General features: G+C 46.0%; 1 protein-coding gene across 1 annotated transcript in view; it reads right to left on the minus strand.

Annotated features, from left to right (window-relative positions):
* grid1b (glutamate receptor, ionotropic, delta 1b) overlaps positions 1-22,581 on the minus strand; it is a 490,341-nt gene that overhangs the window by 7,829 nt on the left and 459,931 nt on the right. The window contains exons 14-16 of the mRNA XM_040135538.1: positions 15,317-15,512; positions 11,010-11,176; positions 778-1,018 (exon numbers count right to left, since the gene is read on the minus strand). Of these exons, the coding sequence (XP_039991472.1) occupies positions 778-1,018; positions 11,010-11,176; positions 15,317-15,512 (604 nt within the window). The remainder of the gene's footprint in view (positions 1-777; positions 1,019-11,009; positions 11,177-15,316; positions 15,513-22,581) is intronic.

The raw sequence follows: 22,581 nt of genomic DNA on the forward strand, positions 1-22,581 counted from the left end.
TCCAAAAGTGTTAAGACAGTGTGTCTGTTATCCTTCTCTGCCTGAGTGATCTATCCCGCCTGCTAATTGTAATCTCTTCTCAGAACCCCTGGGTGCAGGAAATTACCAAAGCCTCACTGTAGAAAATGAGTTTATAACAATAATTCAATAGCAAGCACTTGAATGGTTATGGAGCCGGCACTGTGGGAATTAATCATTAAAGTCCGTGGGTGTACTCAGCTGTTTTAGCAGGCGGTTTTCTGGGAAACACGCAGGACATGCCAGTGGCCAAATCCTGACTTGCTGGGGCTAATTTGACACTGTTTGCTCGTAAGACCTTGAACGTATGCATCAAGGCAACGTAAGACGACCCCCGACTGGGTCGAGAAGCTGTTTTCTCATGAGTCTATTAGTGCAGGTAATGGTCAAGTGGAGTGTGCTGTGTGCTTTATGTGGTTTAGAGAGTATGCCATACAAAAACAGATGAGCTGTGTAAGTGATGGACGGATAAAAGAAAAAAATGGGGGGGGGGGTAATAATAAGAGACCAAATTTGATTTCAATAAGTGGCCTGGGCTGATGTGGCACAGAGCACATCTACCTACTCTGTCCTATCTCTCCACCCTCTGTCCCCCGGCTCTCCGACACTAACACTAGTTCCCTAAACCTCCCTCCTCTACAGCTGGGTGTACTGGAGCTCCACTAAGTCGGGGCTCGCGTCTGCGGCTGGATCCTTAAAGTAGAGTGTGGCAGTGTCCTCCCCCCACTGGCCCGTCCGCCGGGCCCTGTGCTCGGTCACCTCTTTGGGCTGCTCCTGGCGGCAGCGGTTGCTGTTCCACCAAGCCTCCAGCCCGGCCACCAGGCAGGCCAGCAGCAGGCCGGTGGCCAGGATGCAGAAGACGCCGGCGAAGCTGTGCAATTTGAGGGAGCGGCCGTCGGGGTGGGCGCCGGCGTGGCTGTTGAGGTCGCAGCGGCCGGCGCGAGGCCACCACTTCTGCTTCATGATGTCCAGGTCGCCTTTCTCCTGCAGCTCCAAGATCCTGGAGGAGGAGAAGAGGAGGTGAACAGGTCAGTCACAAAGAGACCACTAATCCATCTTCACCTGAAACAGATTTTCTTCCACAGTCCTCACACGCACCGGGACCGAGGAAGCCTCAGACAGGGGAATTCTCATTTCAACCCTGATAACTTCCTGCTTCATTTTCACGTCTGCTGTCACTTGTATGCCACATATCCCTGGTTCTTTTTCTTTCTAGAATGGAAAGCTTAAATACTAATGTTTACATAGTGTTTTAAAAGCTGTTGACTTTTGATACTGCAGCTAAACAGGTGGGACAATGTGAGAAAAGCTTATTTATTTCAAAATACAAGGAGAAAGCCCTTAAGATGAGGCACCTGAGAGGGTCCTCAGATGTCTCATCGTAAAGCGAAGCAACTTTATTTATATAGCAGTTAAAAGTGCTTCACATTAAGCAAAGAAATCCATTCAACGATCGAAACACAATAAAAAGCAGGCTATAGTCAATTAAAATAGAAGGAAAAGAAGTGAAAAAACAGATTATATGAGATACAATATAAATAGATAAAAACAGTCAAACAAGTGGAGCACGAGATACAAATAAAACGGGGGCCAGCTCATTAACACATTGCTCCATTGTACTGCTAGCGGCCAAAAACTGTGAAGCGTACCTTTAAATGCTAAAGGTTACATACGCACTGTAGATATTAGTGAACTGAAGCTCCCTCGGTTTCAGACTGTCGGTCAGAACGAGACATTCAAAGACGTCGCGTTGGGCTGCAGGAAATTATAATGAGCACCGTTTGGTCCATTGAGAAAATAATCTGCAGATCAGAGGTGCAAACTTAAAAAAAAAGCTTTTAAAACTGCACCTACAGCAAGATTCAAGATTATGATCATAGATCTGCCAAAACCAATGGCAGCATAGAGACAGTGGGGAAATCCAAAGGCTGCGTAACACTTGAAAGTAAGATCAATAAAATGAACAAGTTGATTTGCAGTTCAGTGGCTAAAACTTGCAAACACACGGCTATGCTCCTTCAAAATAAAAGAAATATTCTCAGAATCTGTAAATAACTCTATGTCCTAGGCTCTGGTTGTCCCCTGAAGTGGCCCTTTAAAGACACGTGGCAGTGCCCTGATATCGTCTTTCACCGGATCTTTGTGTGTTACTCATCCAGGAATGAGCTACATTCCAATAATCATGTCCACGGCTGCGAAGAGGGAACCGGATTACCGAACGTCGCCGTGTTTAGTTTGAATGACAGACCGCTGGGCTTTTGACCTTGAAGGAAGATGACTTCCAACTGCCGCTCTGTACTCCAGGTTAAGTTTTATGTGTCTGGGCAGACCAAAGATGCACTGTCGGCTTTTTGGGAGAGAAAATCGTTAAAACAAAAAAAGGAAAAAAAGGCATCAGTTTACTCACCGAGCCCTGATAAACAACAACCGACTGCAGTGACAGGATTTTTTTATTCTTATAAATCAGTGCATTAATCTGATATAAAATTTGACACCAAAGTCAACGCCAAAATGTTCCTGGGATTGAACATTGTCACGGATATATGAATTTTTCGCAGGACGTAAAAGCGGGTGTTTGTCATATTTAGTAGCAGTTCGCCTGTGGTTGGAGAGAAGCTCCACAGTTTCCTCCTGGTTTCTTTCATTAAATCCACTTGAGACATGAACAAGAACAGACAGTTCAATGAAGGCTGGATTTGAAGTTGTAGAAAATCCCACAAAAGGCCCCCACAATGCCTCTGCATGAGGCGATTTAGCCGCGCCTCATCTCAGCAGTGATTTTGTTATTGAAATGGGTCATTATGGGCAATTACATGATGCGTTAAATGGTACTAATCGATGTTATAGTGGAGGGAAGGTGTTCACAGCTTCGGTCAGTAACTTTTTCGGGGGAATTACAGGACATGGAATTAAACATAACAGGGATTTCACTGTCATTCAAAAGCAATCATCCTGCGTCAATTCTAATCTTGTGTGCCGCCTGAGAAGACATTGAGTTTGAGCATTTTATTTCACCGAGGTTGAATGCAGGTGATAAAATGTAGCTTCGTCTTTTCAGAATGACAGCTGGATTGATTTGGGTTTTTTTTTTTTTCCCAACTCGGAATAGGAATCGACCGAACAGCAGCGGGTCCTGCTGCTATTCCCCCCCCGTCCGATTATTATTCGTCATCGTGACGTGACAAGTTGGCTGATATCACTCGGCTAATCACTTTAATCCATAAAGGAGCTTTTCAGGTAGAATGGCCAAGTGGAGGTTTCACACTCGGTAATGTTGGCGGGAAACCTCGGGATCGGAGGTTTAGGTGCCTGCACCGAATGTCGCCGCCATTTCAGAATGGGCGTCAACGCGTCACGAAACTTTTAGCATAGGAACATTTCCATTTAAAGGGTCAGTTCACTAAAAAATGTAGTGGGTAAGACATCAGTCGCTCCCCGGATGTCCCAGTTGTCCGCCCAGTGCATTAAAGTCGTTAGCACCCGAGTAAGTAACCACTATTTGGTCGCCAGTTTCCCCATTGCATTGTGGGATCATTTCAGCCTGTTTCCAGACCACCTCCGATTTGACTCAAGTAGGCCTGATGCTGCGCTTGGCTGCTTTCACCAGTTGGTGAAACAATCAAACCGGGTAGAGCTTGGTAGGCAGCGTGAAAAAGGGGAAATGAAAGATGCCGTCAGATAAATGTGACACAGCTGTACAGGTTGGTGTAAGGCCACTTGTTGAAATAACAACTCCTAAGGCGGCAAATGTCTTTGGTTGACTTGAGAAACTTAAAGTTAACTGCTCTCAGCAGCCACTAACGCAGCTCCTGTGTTTGACTGAAAATGGAGTTCAGAGGACGGATATGTAATTCGCCACCGACTGGTTAGAGCAAAACAAAATAACGGAGATCCTCTGACATGAAGACGCGGTCAGACTAAATGAATAACAACAGACACTACAGAAGAGCAAATACAGCCGTGCGTTTTCACTCCCCTCTAATGGTATCTCTCCATGTTGATGGAGCGCCTTTTTTTGTTTTTTGTTTTGTCCAGTTTTTCAAATACGTGCATGCAATTATGTTTTCAGTGGTCACAGAAAGTAATTCAGCATACGTTACCAGGAATACTAATCAGACTGATCCACAGAACATGTCGCCAGCAGTTTTCAAATGGACAGCTTCTCCTGTAGGTAGTTGTTCCGATGAAAAGCACAAGGCTTTATTTTAAGAAGAACTACGTGATTTAGTACAAACGATACGAAAAATATGAATCATTCACTGTCATCAGAAACCCGAAATGGAGCCCGGGCAAATAAAAACAAGACTATCCACGTGGCCAGACTGGAAGAGAGATGAGTAAGAAAATATGCTCTTGATACCGAGGTTCAAAGTTCACTCTTGACCTTGTAAACGGCAGCCGAGAATAGGGATTCTTTCCACCAGATCTATAAAGCCACGTGTGAGCCCGGTTCTGTTTTATTAATCTCAGTCGTCGTTGAACCGGGCGCACATGCACGAGCCCCGTTCCCACTCCCCCCCGTTGGCCTTAAACGGACGCAGAAACGCCCTTAAACATCCGTTTGCATATCGGCACTTGTGCCCGTCAGTGTGAAGTAGTATCACAGCGGGGAGGTTTGGCAGCGTCATCAGAACGGCTGTCATTAGGCAGGACTCTTACACGCCGCTGTGGACATTTATAGCGCCCGTAATGTGAATTTATCAGACGCACCTGTAAAGCATCATCATCATTACCTGTCTGAAAGACCATCAGTGAAAAACTTATAGCGCTCATACTGAAACTTTTACAACGGAGGCTACTTCACAGTTGAGGATGAAATTAAAGATCATTGATAGGAAAATATTGGCTCGAATGATTATACAAAGAATAATGAAGTCCGGCACTCAAACAGTTGATAAGTGTGCCTTTATCAAAGTTCCTCGGATTGCTGTGTAGAGGAAAGCTGGCTAAACCGCAGCTCTAGAAAAACCGTGCGTCCTCCGGTCCGAGCTATGAGTGAGGCTACGTGGAAGGGACAGGAGATATGGGAATGAACAGGAAACAGGAGGGCATCTGGACAGATGTGATTCCTCATCAGAAGTGGGAAGCCTCCGTCCGTCCGTTGTCTAGAAAAACACGCCTGGCAGCAACAGAACACAAATTAAAACTCATCAGTCACGTGGACGCAGGAAACGGCTCGCACCGTTTCACGTGCGACCCCAGCACGGTTACACTTCCTACACATGGATTCATAATCGGTTAGTGTCAGCTGGCCCGGCGCTCTCGTGGCGTGGCGTTAATTAACCAAACTCTGCCACAGCCACTGAAGTACAATCTGCTTTTAGCTGCGGTGAAATCAGAGCAATTTGCTGTATTTAATCTGCTCAACTCAGCATGAACATGTTGAAGGTCAGTGCAACACAGTTTCCATCAGTCCCCCCCGAAACACGGCGAAGACAAAATAGTTTTACAGTGCAAATGAGCAGCAGAAGCAACAAAGTCTGCAAAGGTTATTAATGGCAGGATTATCAAATGGAAGCCCGGGGATGGAGGTAATACAGCCGTTATGGGACTAGGTATTAAAATGATGGTTGGAAATGTGGGGATAATGGTTTTCCGAGCTGAACAATTGCTGTGCCCTCAATTTAACACTCGTCACATTATTTCTGGTCGTCCCTGGGTGCTGTGCTGCGAGAACACCTCGGGCTGTTGGACGCCCGCTGAACCGGGCCCAGCGCCGCGCAAAAACTTCATTAATCACTACCGGTTTTGTCTCCATTCACTAGCACAAATTAATCCCTAAATAAACACAGGACTGCTTAATGAAAGAGGAAGTGTGGGGTGAGGGGAGGGAAGAGAAGGAAAAGGGGGAGGCCACGATTGAGAAACGGTCCCACAGGGAAACAACAGCCAAACCCGCCAGTCGCTGCAATGTGAGACTAGAGAGGAAACTTAAAGAGCTGCGGGAGGTTACGAGAGCTGAAAAGTCAAGGAACGGGATGAAAAGCCGGAGAGTCGGGTTCAGTTTCTTTTTCGGAATGGCACAAAAATGACACAGCAGCAAACCCTGTCAGACCAGATGTCCAGCAGGTAGGTGGACTGGAAGGCCATTTGCTGCGAAAGTTTTGAACCTGATGTGGCTCAAACATAGATCTCGTCTTCCGCTACCTGCATGCTCCGCACCATGAGAACCAAAAGAAGAACCTTGGCATCCTGGTCTTCACGTTATGACATGAAATGTACAAATGTTAAATGGTGATGAAACTATTTCACCTAATACGCTGTGACTACTTATGTACATTTGTATATATCTACCCTCTATGTAGGGATGCACACGTAATGCATGCCGTGCATAAACAGGGCAAATACGGAAGAAAGGGCCTAAACACGAGATTGAAAACACCTCATGGAGAAGGATGGTCCTGCCTCGAGTGCCGAATTATGACAGAACCCGTCGTCTAGCTCACGGGTGTCTACATCCGCATCAGAGGAACTGTGTACAGTGTGTAGCCCTGTTTATCCAGACCCCCGCTACTGGTAAAAAGGCGCTGCACTGTTCACCTGTTATGGATGTGAACAGCCTCATATACCTTTACACCTGAAAGACAGTCACGGTGTCGTTTCACGTCCAGACATTTCGTCAGACTGCAGTGTGTTTGAGCCGCTCTGCGCTCCCACGCCTCTGCTGCGGCAGCCTCCGCCTCCCCTCAGGTGATCCGATCTGGTCCCTCGTCACTCACCAAGGGAACGGGCTCAAAGCTTTAGAGAGCGGGTCTGAGAAAACGGGAGAGAGCGGCACACAGGGCTGGAGAGAGAGAGGACGAGGGCAGGATGATGAAGAGGACGGAGAGTCGGAGAAATGCACGGCTGGAGATGTAAATGACATTTTGGATGTTGCCCTCGGGCCCCGAGCGTCCCTCCCACGCAGCCACGGGGCACACAAACACACCTGAGAGGGCCCATTCCCCTCAGCACGGCTTATCTGCTGCTCTGGTACTAAAGGACCCGCAGCTCAGCGGTGCGGCAGCCAACGCTTTCTGTTAACATCTGTATGGATGCTGGCGTTGTCGGGCTCAAACCTCCCAGTCATCCTTGGTGTTTGTGTTTGACACGAGAAAGGTGGACGGCAGGAGGAGTTGGTGACCGCGCGCGGCAGACGGCAAACATTTTCTCTGGGCCCCAGCCGCGAACTGCTGTATAAAAGCCGCCCTTCTCACAACTTCACAGACTTAGTCCAGAGGCTTTCAGGCTCCTCGGGATTCTCGGCCCCGCTGCTTTTCATTCCGCACACCCAATCACACAGCCATTTACACCTGGGGGGCCAGGTGCAGAGACTCCCGCTGAGCCATGCAACACAGAGAAGCGAGCTGGCCCAAATGAACTCCTTTAATATGGCGGTGGAAAGAGTTCTTCCCCGTGTCACCTCCAGGTCTGTGAGGAGCCCTACGCAGAGTTTCCGAGTATTACGTTCATGCAGTTCGCCGCCGCTTGGATTCCCCAGCCTGTGAACAAATCAGCCGCTTCCAGCTTCATCTTCAAATGAAAATCCTGTGAATCTAACATCGACCGTCACAAAACTGTGCCGGCGTGAAATGAAAATTTGCAGTTGCAAAAAAAAAAAAGGAACTTCTCATTTACCTCTAGTGATATCTCTTCATGCAAACAGTTTTGGTTGCACTTGACCAGATTTTGAGATTTCCGCCTCCACCCAAACACATTCACACTAATCCTGCAATAGAATGTAGGAGAAATAAAAATCTGATTTCCCTTCAGCTCAGTGGTTTTTCAAATGTGGGATACTGACTTTATCTGTTGTCACCAAGGTGTATAACAGACCTAGACATGCGGCGGTGCCTTTACGTCCGATGACTGCGGGCTGCTCTCGTACTGTACTTGTGTGACTATACGTTACTGCAGTACGTGGACTTGCCGTGACCTTAGATCAGTGACGGCCGGTGACCCTTCACTGTGCTGAGGTAAATATCTGTATCTGCTTTTTGTTTCTGTTTCTCTTTTTGGAATTTGATATTAGTGGGAGACAACGAGAGCTTAATAAAGTCTGTCTTTGTCCTTCACCTCTCCTGATGCTGTCCATCTTTCCCAATCATCACTGCATCATCAGTGGCTGCCCCACAAGGGAAGGAGAAGGAGGATACGTATTGTGTATTTATAAGCGTATGTAAGGTCCTTGTTTTTCCAGATTCGTGCGGGTCCGTCATTGACACAACGCATTCCCTAGCCCCGTACCCTAAGACTCTAGCCTGAAGCCTAAAACCAAGTCTGAACCCTCCTAACACTGTCCCTTGCTAAATTCACTTTAATGTCTTATCACAGCACGGTCTCGGTCCAGACTACAGTCCACCACCGCAGGTCAGACATAGACAGCCGTCCCTCCAGACTCAACGTCAATCGGCCGCCTGGGTTGGAAACTGCGCCCGATTCTAAATGACCACGTTGGGCCACTGACTTTGGTGTAAAATCGGGCTTGAAATGTACAGTGTCTGCTCATCCTTTTGCGCCTTTGAGCCTGCTGCCATTTGGATTCCCCTTCCTGTGAACCGGTCCTGTGCGGCGCTAAAACCAGATCCAGTTTATCCTGAATGAAGACGAGTAGTTTCATCCGCTATTGAGAGTCTGATCAATCCAACACCCACGCTGACAAAACTGTGCTGCCATGAAAGCAGAAGTCCATGTTGATTATTCGTATTTTAATCAGCGAACCGGAAGCTTGTACATCCGCAACACTGCGTCACGTTTGTTCAACTTTTTACTCCCAATTAGAACAAATCTTCAGATCGGTTTAACAGACAAAGTTTTTCCACCGGCCTCCTGTCTGCTTTCTGGGAGCCGATCAATACGAGACAGATGAGAAAGTTTTCACATTTTGGGGAGCCGACGTGACTCCTAACACCTTAAATTGATGATGTAATAATGTGGAGATTTACGAAATGATCTACGCGATTTCTAAACTCGCACTGGGATCAATTTGTGTTTGGGAAGAGAGAGGAGACGATGTTTCGCTCTGCGGCTGGCTGATTTCATCTTCGTCTCAGGCTGGAGGAGATAATTGAATTTCCTCAAAATTTCCAGCTTTTGTAGAGACGTGTGCTTCACAAAATCAAATAAGTAATTAGCACACGTCCCTGTGTTTACACATCGCACCGTGAATAATCCCATTTGCCTCACAACAGCGCTGCTTAACACGAGCTCGTTTCATGTGAGCTTAATTGACTCTAGCGTCGAGCACGGTTATTGATTTAAAGCTGAGTAAAAACTACCTGCAGGAGGTGTTTCTCAGCTCACACTAAACACCTTTCTAACACAACTGCAACTTTCAAACACTGGCACGGCGTGACACTTTTTCATCCTCCGGTCCCTCGTTAACATAAGTTTAAAAACCGGTCTGACGTAACTGGCTCAGACAGCTTCTCCTGTGAGACTCTTCCCCCGCATCTGAGAATTTACAGGTCTATAATCACGACTTAGTGTCAACAAAGAGGATGACGCTCCCGACAAAAGCCTCCAACCTTCGTCATCGACTCCACATCGGGCTTTTTTCCAGTTGCACAACAAAAGGTGCCGGTAAGAGAGAGAAGCTTGTGCAACACCGAGGGGGAGACACACTTTGTCTGCATTTCAGCATTTTCTTCTTCTGACTGCCCATCACAGCCACAACACTCAGCGACCCAACAGTAAAAACTCTGCCCGGACCTCCAGGCCACATCGCAGTCCAGCGATCATGTTTATAGCTTTGATGGAGCTGACGAAATACACTGTCTGGTTTGATTCTCTTTGTACAAGCATGAACTTAACGTAACGCGAGAATCGCTGCTACGCCTCATTTTTAAATGCGCACTAAAAGAACTTTTGTGTTCGAGTGGCAGGTTTGGAGGACTTCGGTCCTGGTTGATTTCTGGTGGTGACAGCAGATGCGGTTCAATATGACGGGTCACGGAATTCTGGGGGCGGAAAAACAAAGTATTGTGATTTTAATAAAGACGTCAGACAATAATTGGCCTTTTTCCATCAGGCCGTGATCTGATTTTTAATGCTGCGCACGTCCTGAGTCTGTGAGTAGCAGGACACAGTGACGGGAGCTGGTTGCCTGGCTGAGGAGGTGGAGATGTGCTGGAGGACAGATTGTACAATTTAGTTTTTATTTTTTTCCCCCAAATGGTTTCAGTTTGTTTTTCGCTTGAATTTTATAGGTTATAAGTCACATTAAAGGTGGAAACGGTTCTGAAATGATTTATCTTACAGGGGTGTGTAGACTTTTTATATCCACTGCAGGAGAATTTATCGGTCAATCCTTCACAAAAACTCTTGAGGCTTGTCCAAATACGTGATGTGAAAAGTCGGGTGATGATTGGAGGACATTCAGTGGGCTTTGCCTGTATTGCAGGTGACCTCTGGAGATTTCTTGTCAGGTTTCTGTTTATGTTCAGTGTCTCTCACCTACATCCGCTGTGTTTAACCTTGAGCTCCGACAAACACGTTGACTGACTTTTCTTCCTCGTGAAATATTTGCTCAGCCGACTTTTGAAAAGATTTTACATCCATCTCTACCAGTTTCTGTTCCCGTTCCTCCTTGTCTTTGTTGGTGCATCGCCACGTTTCTTGGCACGTCACATCCACCAACTGCAGATCAACTGGACTGCGTGAAAATGGCAGCGGGAACAAAATGGAACCAAGGACGTAAATAAGAGCTTGCTCCACAGCGCCACCAGTGGCCAAAAACACCACAGGGTACCTTTGATAATTCACCTTAAACTCATGCTTCAGTGAGGAGTTCTGACTGGATGTGAACATCAAGCTAACTGACAAGCGCTTGGTTACGGTGGAGATATTAAGAGCAGCTCTGTATCGTCTTTGAAACATACTGATGACGACTCTTGGATTCTTCACACCTCCTACAAGCTGCAGCACTTTTAAAGATGTTACACTCGGAATAAAAAGAGAGGCGCCTGCTCTTCACCTCTGCCGCCCTGCTTGCTGAAAGCGGAGTCACTTACTTCTGCGAGAAGAGGTCCCTGTAGGGGCTGCCGTGCTGCATGGCGATGCCGTAGCCTTTACTGCTCATGCTGTTTCCTGACACAGTGATGGTGCAGTCGTCGTCCGTCAGGGCTGCGTACTCCAGCACCGCCATGTCCCACAGAAAGGCGTAGGGACTCTTCTTCGCCTGCAGACACAAGGGAGGGAATACAAAACACACACAGATGAGGGCATCGTTCGCGGTTTGTTTACAAGTTGGTGTTTGTTTATCATTTGTCAGTCTCGCTGAGCGTAAAAGTCAGAGAGGAAGCTCTGCTGACGGGGAACAAACCAAAACAGCCTGTTCACCTGTGGCTGGGAAGCAACGGCCTTCTACGGAGATGTAAAGTTACGTAAAGCTGAAACGATTCTTGGATCGATTGATTAGTCAGTCACAGAAACTGTCTGCTATTTTCTTAACTCATTCAAAACGTCTCTCGTGAAAAAAAAAGTAGTAATTTCTCATGACCTGCAGTTATTAAGAAAACCACAGAAAATGTTCGAAAATGCTTTATCTTGCAATGTCAAGAAATTCTTTGAAGAAATTCTGGATCTGCGGCAAAATGAATCGCTGGCCTGGCCCATAATCCAGGAAGGTTAAACTGATTTTTGATTAAAATGCTAGAAATATTGTCGTTTAACTGCATCAGTGTTCGTGTTTTGTGTGAACTTTCCTGTTCAGTTTTGCATATTTTTAAAGACTCATTGAGGGAAGAGCACTTCCAGCTAGCTGAGGTAATAAATGCTTTGGCATGAGGCATTGACCCCTAACTTCCCTTTTAACCTCATTATCAGATATAAATAACAGAAGATCACAATAAAAGCTCCGTGGTTTTGTATCAGACATTCTGTTAACACCTTTCCCTCCTGCAGTAACCTTATACAAGCTTATGTCATTGGCATTTTTTTTGAAAACAAAACTGCAGTGTTTGCGAATGCAACTCTTATGCAAAGCAGGTGGGTAATCCTCTCGGCTGGGTGAGGAGGTGATTGGCCGAGGAGGAGGAGGAGGAGGGGGGCGTTAACGCGCATAGAAACGAGTGTAAGTGGATGAGGACGTGGGTGTTTTCACTGTGTCAGCAGAGCTGCTGCAGGAGCATCTGCCTTCACTGTCACTGCTAATTGTGTGTGTGTGTGTGTGTGCGTGAATATAAAGTGTTTGTACGCCCCTCTCTCTCCTCCGCCACTGTACGCTAACAGAGAAACTTCAGTCTTTGGATCCTTTCATGCTACAGCCTAATTACCACATCACGTCTCATTGCTGCTCTGTCCCGTGTAGCTGCTGCTGTTAGCTTCTGCAGGCGCCTCGTGTTTACGCCTCATCATCTAAGGAGAGTGTGTTTTTTTTCTGTCTTTCTCCAGGTAACTCTGGGAGACAACGCTGTGCAGAACCGTACGAAGATGCAAAGCTACGTGACGACACGCTGGGCTGCGGCGTTCGGCAGGAAAAAGGTTCCTTTGAATCAAAGGAGGACAAAAAAGGACACGCGGCCACAAGGGAGACGCACAGAGACTGCAGATCCACAGTCGGTGTCACACTGACAGGTAGAAAGGTTGCTGCAGAGTGCAGCATGCATACTGTAAAAAGAGGCATCCGCCACAAGCCCTTCGCTCTTCTTTACTGAGCTGGCGTGACAGTAAAGAACAACGCGAGCAATGAGATTAGGAGTCATCTGAGGAGGTTTCCCGGTGATGTCATGAAAACTGCAAATAATGAGCACGATTCAAGTAAGAAAGTCACCTCTCGTGGCGAAGCGACCTGCCAAAGAGCAGCAACACACGGACCAGGAAGTGCTGGTTTCATAGGAAGGGAAGGGAGTCTGTAAACTGTGGATCGTTACAATGGACAGTTTGTCATGAGCCTTTCCTCCTAACAGAGCGATGCGTCAGTTTCAGGGGTCCTGTTCTCTAAGTGAAGCTTTCATTCATGTCAGATCAACAATTTAAGCTTGGAGGCTCAAGAGTTTTGAACCAGGACTTTCAGTGTTTGGATCAAGTAGCTCATGAAAACAAGATGTGTCAGATTTAATATCTACAGCTGTTATTTCAAGGTGTCGGATACACACTTATTCAACATGTAGCGAAACATAGTTATTGGGTCGGACCCGGGGCTAAAGGACCGGGGCCAGTAACACTTGTTCAGGACACCCCTTGTAGAAATGAGTTGGGCATTAGTCTGATCGTCCGTCTGCTCGTGTTTCTCTCTGACGTCTGTTCAGCGACGTCGCCGCGTTTCCAGATCACAGCTATCACCTCGGTGAATGCAACGTCGTGGTAGACGGATAGAAATGATGGACGGACCTACGAAAGTAAGTGGAGGTCGCGGTGGCGGTCGAGCTCACCGGGGGCTTCACAGACCTGCAGCTGACGTTACCGTTACTAAACATTTCACAGCTGCCATTTTCTTATATTGCAAAAAGTGAGGATTTTATTGACACCGCAGCGAATGTAAGCCGGGCTTTTGCGGAATCGTCCCATATCGACTCCCTCGTTTCGTTTGGTTTTTCGTTGTTTTGTTTTTTTTTTGCCGTGTGCGCCCAGTTCACTCTCACTCTTTGGACCTGCAGCTCCCTCATTCGCTGCATCCCACCCCAGCAGTCTCTGGAGTCAGAGCAGGGGACGCTGCCACTACAAAGACGTTCAGCCTCAGGGCAGTAGATGTAACAGCTGAGGCAATGTTTAGGTAATGATGAAGGGCGCTCTGAGGGCTAGTTGACGCCACGCACGCTGAAACCTTGTAGTGATTTGAGTTGGAAAAACGAGCCCTAAACAATGAAGCTGTCCTCTCAGTGCAGCCTGAGTAAATCTGGATGTTGTGCGTGTCTCTCTGCCAGCATGCGGGAGGACTGGGGGCAGCTGAGCGGCTCTGTGTTGGAGAAGCACTCAACAATAGCAGTAAAACTGATTAAAACGTGTGCGTGAGTAACGGGTTGGGGGCTACCGCGGGGAGGAGACGTCAGAGAATCTGGGGGGATGTTTATCATGCAAATGGCTGAATAATGGATGCGCTCGGAGCTGATTTGTCTCCGACGCTAATTTGTCATCGGCTTTTTGGGAGATCTACGGGCATAATAATGTACAGCAGCGAAACACGACTTCTGTTTTAACAAAAACTAAAACACGCACGCACGCGACACTGACTGACTAACTGGCGTATTGTGGAACTGCTGGTGCAACTAAGTACTGGTAAACAGAGGAGTGTCTTTGTACGTTTGCCTGCTGCGAATAAAACAGGAGGGGTGTGTGTGTGTGTGTGTGTGTGTGTGTGTGTGTGTCAACCAATCGCTGGTACTAAGCAGAATCAGGGACAGACGACATGTGTGCGTGTGTCACATACACACAAAAGAATCCGATGACACCTATGGACTCAAACCACATATAACTAAACTACATGTCTCCTAGATACAGTTTAGCTACTCTCACATTGTGACCGACTGATTTATGAATTACTTTATTCATCCCAATGGGAAGTCATGTTACACTCTGTCACAAAGTTAATAAAAGATAAAATGGTCTGAGTAGAGGCCGAGCTGTCACTGCTGTCCATCTTCAAGTCAGTTGGTTCTGAGACTGTTTTCTACTCTGTCGGATTCAGTTCATTTCTAAATGTATTCTCTCCGACATTGACCCACTTTTAATCTTTTCTCGAGAGGTAGCGGTTGCAAGCAACTGCATTACACTATTTTGAAAGGAGACAAAGACATTTTCCTTTGCACGATGTCCATGTTTGGGAGACTCCCAAAAACCGCCACAGGTGGGGGTCATGTGACTAACAGAGCAGGGTATGAAGTTTATCAATTGATTTCTTTAACTCCCGAGTTTCTGATCTAAAGTTCTCGTATGGCTTTGGGGGATTTAAACAAGATGTGTGATGTTGTCACTGAGTCGGTGGGTTACTTTGTGGGCTGAGCCCCATTTTTTTTTTTTGCCCTTCCTACATTTGTTTACATTTTGACAATTTGTCCCCATGAAAATGGAGCCAAATGAGCTATTATCAGTCCCTGTTTGATTGGTAGCCATGGGTGTACAAACATCTGTCACTCAGACACTGAGGGAAACTATTCTCACTGTGATTTGCTTCATACGATGTGAAAACAATATATTATAATTAGCATATATCCGACCCCAGTGATTTTAGTCTCCGTAGTTTCTGTAAAACCCTTTGGCAGGTAATCCAAAGTTTACTTCAGAGACACATGTATGGACACACACACACACACACACACACACACACACACACACACACACACACACACACACACACACACACTCTCTCTCTCTTTAGTACCTTGCGTATGCCCTCAGATGGGCTGGACACAGAGTAGTCCATGCCGTTGTTCTTGCTGATTGTCCTCCACAGCTCCGCGTAGGTGCTGTCCTGCTCCAGCGGGTTGGTGCCTTTGTTCCTGAAGTAGTCGTACACCGCCGAGTCCCTCACTGTGCCGTAATCCACATCGATCTGCCGCGCCAGGTCCTGGAAAGACCTGGAGGACGGGACGAGGAGAAATGAGTGAGGAGCTGTTGTCTTTTTCAGTGACCTTGTCCAAGTATCTGGATACAGTTTCCAACACATTTCATCTTCTCGTGGTGTTTACGCAAAAAAAAGGGAAAAATCAGCCTCAGTCACTCATCAGTTGCATCCAAATGCAACAAGTTACCATCTGATTGAAAGCAACTGTTGAAATGTCAGCCTAAACTGATTTCGGATCAGAAGCTGTTTTTAGAATCACTTCTTTGAAACATTTGTTCAGACTGTTGAGACTTGAAGCCCGTGGACACCGAGAGGTGGGAGACCAGTTTTAATCAACGTCCAGGTACCTTGAGATGTTCGAACAACCCAGGGTTTTTAAAAAAAAAAAAAAGAACCAGCAGCAGCGGTTTCAGAACTTCGTCAAACCAAACAACAGGCAGAATATTGATTTTCAGATAAACGAGTAAAGATGAAATCTAAAAAAAAAAAAAAAAGATTCGATACTTGCTCCTAAAAATTACAAGTGGATTTTAAAACGACATCGACAAACTTCTATGTAAAGAATGGATGATGTGCTTTACAACAGTTATGTATGGAAACGCAGCAGATACGGTATATATGGTTAAAAGTGTGAATCAGGAAATCTGATTCAAAGTGAGTCCCCATCTGTTTTCATGCACATTTAACATTGTCTCATTAAAAAAAAACTGGAACGGAAATGCCAGAAGTTAACATCATAAAGAAAAGTTTCCATGCTTGTCGAAGCTGTTGTGTGGATAAAAACCAACTGGAGACAGACTTGGTGAATAAATGATGGCGTGCGTGGCAGCGAGTGCAGAATTAGCTCCACTAACTGTGTATCTCGATTAGCCAGCCTGCTAATATTCACATCATTATACATTATATCAACAGTGGTGGACGGTTATGTGCATGAATTAAAATGATGTTTTGCTGATTTTCCTAAAATTCTGTTAAAATGTGCTGCACTTTCGGATGGAACTGAACACGTCATGTGGAACAATCTTGTCTCTGGGTGAAACTGGTTTACGTGCAGGTTGGCAAAGCAAAACCGTGTCTCTTTTTCTGGCATTGTTTTTGGTCTGCGCTACAGTTAAACTGTGAACACAAAGAAGTTCTGTTTTTCGTGTTAGTTTTAATTTGATCCATTCAGAAGTTTGTGTTGCTTCTTGTTTTTGATGATGTGGTTCAGAGAAAACAAGTACGAGCCTGTAGATACACCTCTAGTCAAAATCTGAGAAAACTAAAAACCAGCTCACTTTTTGAGTTTTAAAACACAGAGTATCTTTAAAACACTTTAAAGAGAAAGAAAATTATAAAATAAATAAAACTGTGAGTATTGGGAGAAAACAGGTACGGCTCATTAAACGACCCTCCCCGGTACCGATAAAGTAAACGGGAAGAGGCATCATCACCACGTGTACCCTGACTGAACGTGTGGCTCAGGTAAACCCTCGGCTGTCTAGTATGTTAATGCCTTCACGTCCGCTAACGTTAGCGAGCTGGTTCTCACAGTGACAGGCGAGACATGATGCGTTAACGCAGCAGATGTTTCCCTGCCTGCCGCTTGGACACGCGCCGATGAGACATGTCGGCTAGTCTGGTTTTATCAGCGGGAGGTCTGGTTCTAAAGGGAGGTTCTGGTTCGCTGAAGGCGTCAAGGAGGAGCTCAATCTGTGGAGTCGGTGCGTAGTCGTGTCTTTTACGCTTTTCACGTTTCTCGCTGACGCTCATCACGGTGAGCGAAGGTGTCACGGGATGTCGATCTGTATATATCTCAACAAGCACCGACTGGATAGCCAGGATGAACAACAGGGGATCACCTGACCTTTAGCATCACCATCCCATTAGAACTTACTCTTGTCCAATTCTTCAGTTGGTGACTCTGAAACTAACGGGCACCTTCCAATCGGCCCAGTGCATCCAAGTATTTCTGGGTAAGGCCTTTATTAGACAGAGAGATGACAGGAGGAGAGGGCAGAGAGAAAAGCCTGCAGCTCGACTCAATCAGGGACACTGGGGTTCCCGGATTCAATTCAATTCAATTCAGTTTTGTTTTTATGGCGCCAAATGATAACGGAGGTTATCTCAGGGCATAAAGAGCAGGTCTAGACCGGACTCTTTATGGTTTATTATACAGATGTGTCTGAAGCCCCGGATTTTTTCCAAAGCTCTGCTCCGGATCAATGAATGAGTCGGTAAACCTGTCACGTTTTCCTCCCGCTTTGGTTTCTTTTCACACAGAAAACAATTAAACAAAAATACAAATGCGTCCCCAAAAGTCCCCAAAAGAGAATGTTTACTCTAATCAACCTCTCACAACTGCATTTCCTTCAAAGCGTTGTTGCTGTTGTAGTTTAGCTGGATAGAAAAGTCATTTCCAGGAGCCAGGGTTGTTGGAGCGGGAGCCAGAGAGTAGACACAGGAAAAAGGTCCTGAGATGTATGAATTTCATCTCATTGAGGTAATGGTATTTACGGTTTCTCTTATTTATGTTTCCCGTGGAAAAAACTTGGCTGCACTCTGCTTCCTGTGTGCCTCCCGAGCTTCCACAGTTCCCTCCCTCACAGTGCTGCTTCGCACTACTGATGGTGACCCTCAATACAGTTTTTGTAGATGCTTCCGTTTCGCCCCGTGTCACGTGACCAGCGCGGCTCTGCAGAGGTTTCGGCAGCTCCTCATCCGTGTAAATCCCGTTATTTTGAGCATATAGGGGACAAATGTGCAGGACAGACAGTTGTATGTTTCTCATATTGTCTCCTGCTGGAGCTAATAAATGGTGGAAAGCAGTCTTTTAAATCACATAAAGCATCTGGACGTCTGTTCAGACGAGTGTCCTCTACAGCTCTAAATGCAAAGTGTCAGCTAAGAGGAGTGAATCAGTCACATGATGACTCTCGTGTTTACTGCGCTGGACCGCAACAGCGAGGCCAGCCTCACAAACGCTAGTGTCCGTGACCGACTGACTGACTGAGTGAGGGATCAAGCTACGCCATTGGTCAGCGGCCGAGTGTTGGAGTTTTCCCATTGGCCGTTGCTCTTTCAAAATGAACTGGCATGAACGGTCTCTATTGCGTCATCAGGGGGTCGTTTACAGGCGGCGTTGCCAAATTAGCACTAGATTCACTTTTCGAGGTGCTGTGACTTTCTCTTCCCAGAAGCACCCAGAGACAAATCCGGCGACTTCGTGGACAAACCTTCGCTACTTCCTGTAGAAGAGAGTCGCCAGCGTCGCCCCGTGAGCGCGAGGCCGGGCTTTCCCTCCACAGACACACCTCCATATGTATCTCATTCAACTGACCAAACGTCAGCTGACACAGACGTGGGTGAGGCTCTAACGTTCTCTCTGACTGATCATTTTACAGGTAAATACACCTGAAATCTCAGCTCAGCCGTCGTCTTTACCCCTTGATTCTGATGCTTTTATCAGACGACGTCGTGGTTGTGAAACCAGGATTTCAGCAGCAGAGCAGCAGCTTGGAAATGTTAACATTAACATGTCGTCTTAATGGGCCACGTTTGAGTCACCGTTTCATACTGGTTCCGTCGCCTGACAACAGAAACAGACAAACATGTAACTGAGAACAGATTCATTGGGAACTCAGCTGCATGAAATGACTGTGTGTGTGAGCACAGAGAGTAGGACAGAAGCGAACAGATAAAGAGCTGAAACACTGTCCATACACGGTGCAGCCATATACTCGGATTTGACCCTGTCTCGTTTTCTTAATGTTCCTGTTAATTTTTCCCGTCATGCAGCGAGTGCGTGGAGTTGAATGAACACAGACAGGATGCTGCCGGGACGATGCTGATTGAATCGTTTGTAATGCTGGAGCTTTAATGACATAATTGCAGTGCTGCTGGAGGTGATTAGGCGGTTCGATATGACGCCTAATTGGATTTTGTAATAAGTAGATGTATGGAATATAACGCAATCAGAGCTGCTGTGAGTCTCTCAAGACCGACCGAACGATTCAACATAACGACTCGATAAAGATAAAGCATTTTATTTAACTGGAATTACCCTCATATCCATCTGCAGACTGACATCTACAGGAGCCATTTGTATCTTTTATTACACCTGTTTTATAGGAATGTTGGATCGTTTTATCTACCGTTCCGTTTCAGTTCCTATTCCTTTTGTTTATTTACATGATACGGGTTTTTTGATTTTCCACAAAAACCTGAACAACAGCTCGAATGAAAAAGAGGACTATCACAGTTATATGGGACAGACTTAGAGACCTTTACAGGGGCTGTCATTTCATAAACATGTCAGCTTTATTCTGAAGTACAGCGACCTCAGAACAATCCTGCTTCATATTGATATTCACAGCTGTTCTCTCAGCAATCAGACTGGGTTCCAGGGGGGGAATGACTCACTCAACAATCTCAAATTCAAAGAGTTTTATTTTTCATATTTCATTAAAGGTCACTGTAGAACAAAAATTAAGTGTGTTTTCATTTAAAAAAAGGAGTGTGTATTCAATGTCCTATATGTTCATGGAGATTAATAAATGCAGTAATTTATGCTTAAATATTTCATGGTACATGTGCGCTCTTTCATTTAAGCCATTAACCTGTGTTCTGTGGTGTTGAACTTATTAAGCTTTAAACATGAAGGTAAAATGAGGCGGAAATAGGCCCGAAGCTGCAAATGCGACTGCACCTGAAAGAGTTTAGGGGAAAAAGTCAGCAATACCAGTTAGGAGCCGGTGTCAGGCCTTAGGATGATGTGTGAATACAGCCCCCGCTGTTTTATGCAGGTAAACATATGCAGATCACTACATTTTTCTCGCTGTAGCTTCCATTACTTCACGAATTACAAATCCTATTTTGTCTTTATGGGCAAGGCTCCATTTTCGGGGCTTCTAGAAAATAGAGCCTTGCAACTGTGTTGTGGGTTTTTCCTGTAATGGGGCAGCTATCGACCGGCGCTGTGGTGGCTCCACAACCGACCGCCATCGAGTGTGAGCGTCTCCTCTGAGCTCTGAGGGTTTGGCAATGTGGAGATGAGCCAGCGCCAGACGCTCAATAGTCTAATAAGGAATCACAGAAGCAAATGGTCAAGATTTGAGTTGGTCTGTATCGTTTAAAAACAGAGAGGTACTTATGGAATAATCTGTGTCTCAATATAGCACAGCTGGCCTGAATGTTTATCACGCTTGCTGAAAGACGATTATTTAAATATAAGTCAAATGAAAGCTGTGCAAGGGTCATCGTAAAATCTGGCTTCAGTTTGTTTTTCTATAAATCTCCGCTTCCCCGTGGGAAGTGGCGTTCGCACGTTCCAAGCCCCGCGTTGCTCCTACGCAGCGCTTGTAAATGAGGTCCCTTGGCTGCTAGACCCCACGAGTGAGTCGTCCATCGCTGTGTAGCCAAGCTTTCTTCAACCCAGCGGAGCTTTATTTAACATTCTAGCAGGGATCTCTGAATTTACAAAAAAGGAATCACACTAGCACAAGAATCGGGCAACGATTAAAAGAAAAAAAAAGGTCTGAGTCTTAAGTGTGAACATTTTACTCAAACTACACATCAGATGGCTTTAGTCAAGTCAGTGGAACGTGATACACAATATATATTATATTAGATCATTTCAACAGTCTTAAAGCTACTTATCAGGACAAATACGATTTTAAGGGATTAAACTCAATCACTCCACATTCTTCATGTCAATTTTTCTGTCAAATGTTAGTGTCCAGACTTAGTCCCGTTTATCCATGAACCCCTGGGCGGCCATCTTACAACCAACAAACCATTACACACGCCGATACGCTGCGTCTTGCGAAACCATTTCCAGCACCTCATTCAGTCTGGTTCTCTGCGGTGTGACAGCTACGTATCATGACTCATGAGACCTTCAGCGTGTTTGACAGAGAGGTTAACAGGCTCCAGCAGACCGGAGCATTTTGCCATTTATTTTCCCGTCGGTGCGTTACTGTATGTTGGAGTAATGACAGACTCCGCGCGGGGAAAAGCAACAGCAGCCAGTGCAGATGGTCGTCAGCCAAGAGGGAGATGATTCTCTGCCGTCTGAGGGGCCTTTAAAAGACGTCTGCATCGGATGCAAATCTCCACTTCAGCATTCATCGAATGTCCATAAAAGCAAAGACTTGTACTTAGCATTAAGAGCCGCGCTCTTGAATGCATCGCCCCTCGCCGAGGAACGGGCCGGGGATGTGTTGATGAAAACGTCAGCTTGCATTTGATTTTTCCGAGGAGAGAAATAGACGAGGACGGAGCTGCTGTGTCCCTGCGCGCATACGAAGCGGCCGTCGGTTACCTTAAGATGGGAAATGAGCGACAAGTCTTTTTTCACACACGAGATAAATAAAGAAAAACGAGATCATGTACCTGAGCTGTACGTTTTTTTGTCGAGCGTGTCAGGCTTGTACTAGTGCGTTCAGGCCTGAGAGAAATGCATCAGTTTTCTACTCAGAGGACATTTTAAAGAAGTGCCTGTGCATTTAAGATCAGGCGGCGTGTCTGCTGGTGCGATGTGGACACAAAACCCGACTTTCAACAAGGTGAAACTATGTTTCCTCCGTTTTCTCCTCCGATTGAAATGACAGCTACAGCCAACCTACTTGAGTACAGTTAATTTTGGCACCTGATTTTGATTTAGTTTTATTACTTTTAGTCAAAATCTAGTTAGTTGTAGTCATCAAGTTATGGCTTCGACCCTTCAGCTTTTTGGCATGAAATTTGTCTAGGTAGTGTGAGAACGTGCCAAAAGCTCAAGCGTTGGCAACTCTGGTCTACCTCGCAGGCGTCTCTCCAGACTTCTTCTTCTGTACCCGTAGCGACACGGGCTCTCGTCGTTGCGATCGCAGCCCTGCGCTCTTGATCGGGTAATCACTGTGATGATGAGGCCGGCTCTGAGCACCTACCTCCACCTCTGTATAAACTGTTGAATCATGGAGACCGAGCAGCGTTCACGGTCAGCTAATTAACCATCATGAACACTGACACACCCTTTCCCAGACTTTGGGTCTGGACTCCTGACGTGTAAATGAGCTTTCAAAAAAAAAAATTCTAAAAATGCATAAAGATTTGGATAAGAA

The sequence above is a fragment of the Xiphias gladius genome, chromosome 9 (assembly GCF_016859285.1).
Source record: "Xiphias gladius isolate SHS-SW01 ecotype Sanya breed wild chromosome 9, ASM1685928v1, whole genome shotgun sequence".
NCBI lineage: Eukaryota > Metazoa > Chordata > Actinopteri > Istiophoriformes > Xiphiidae > Xiphias > Xiphias gladius.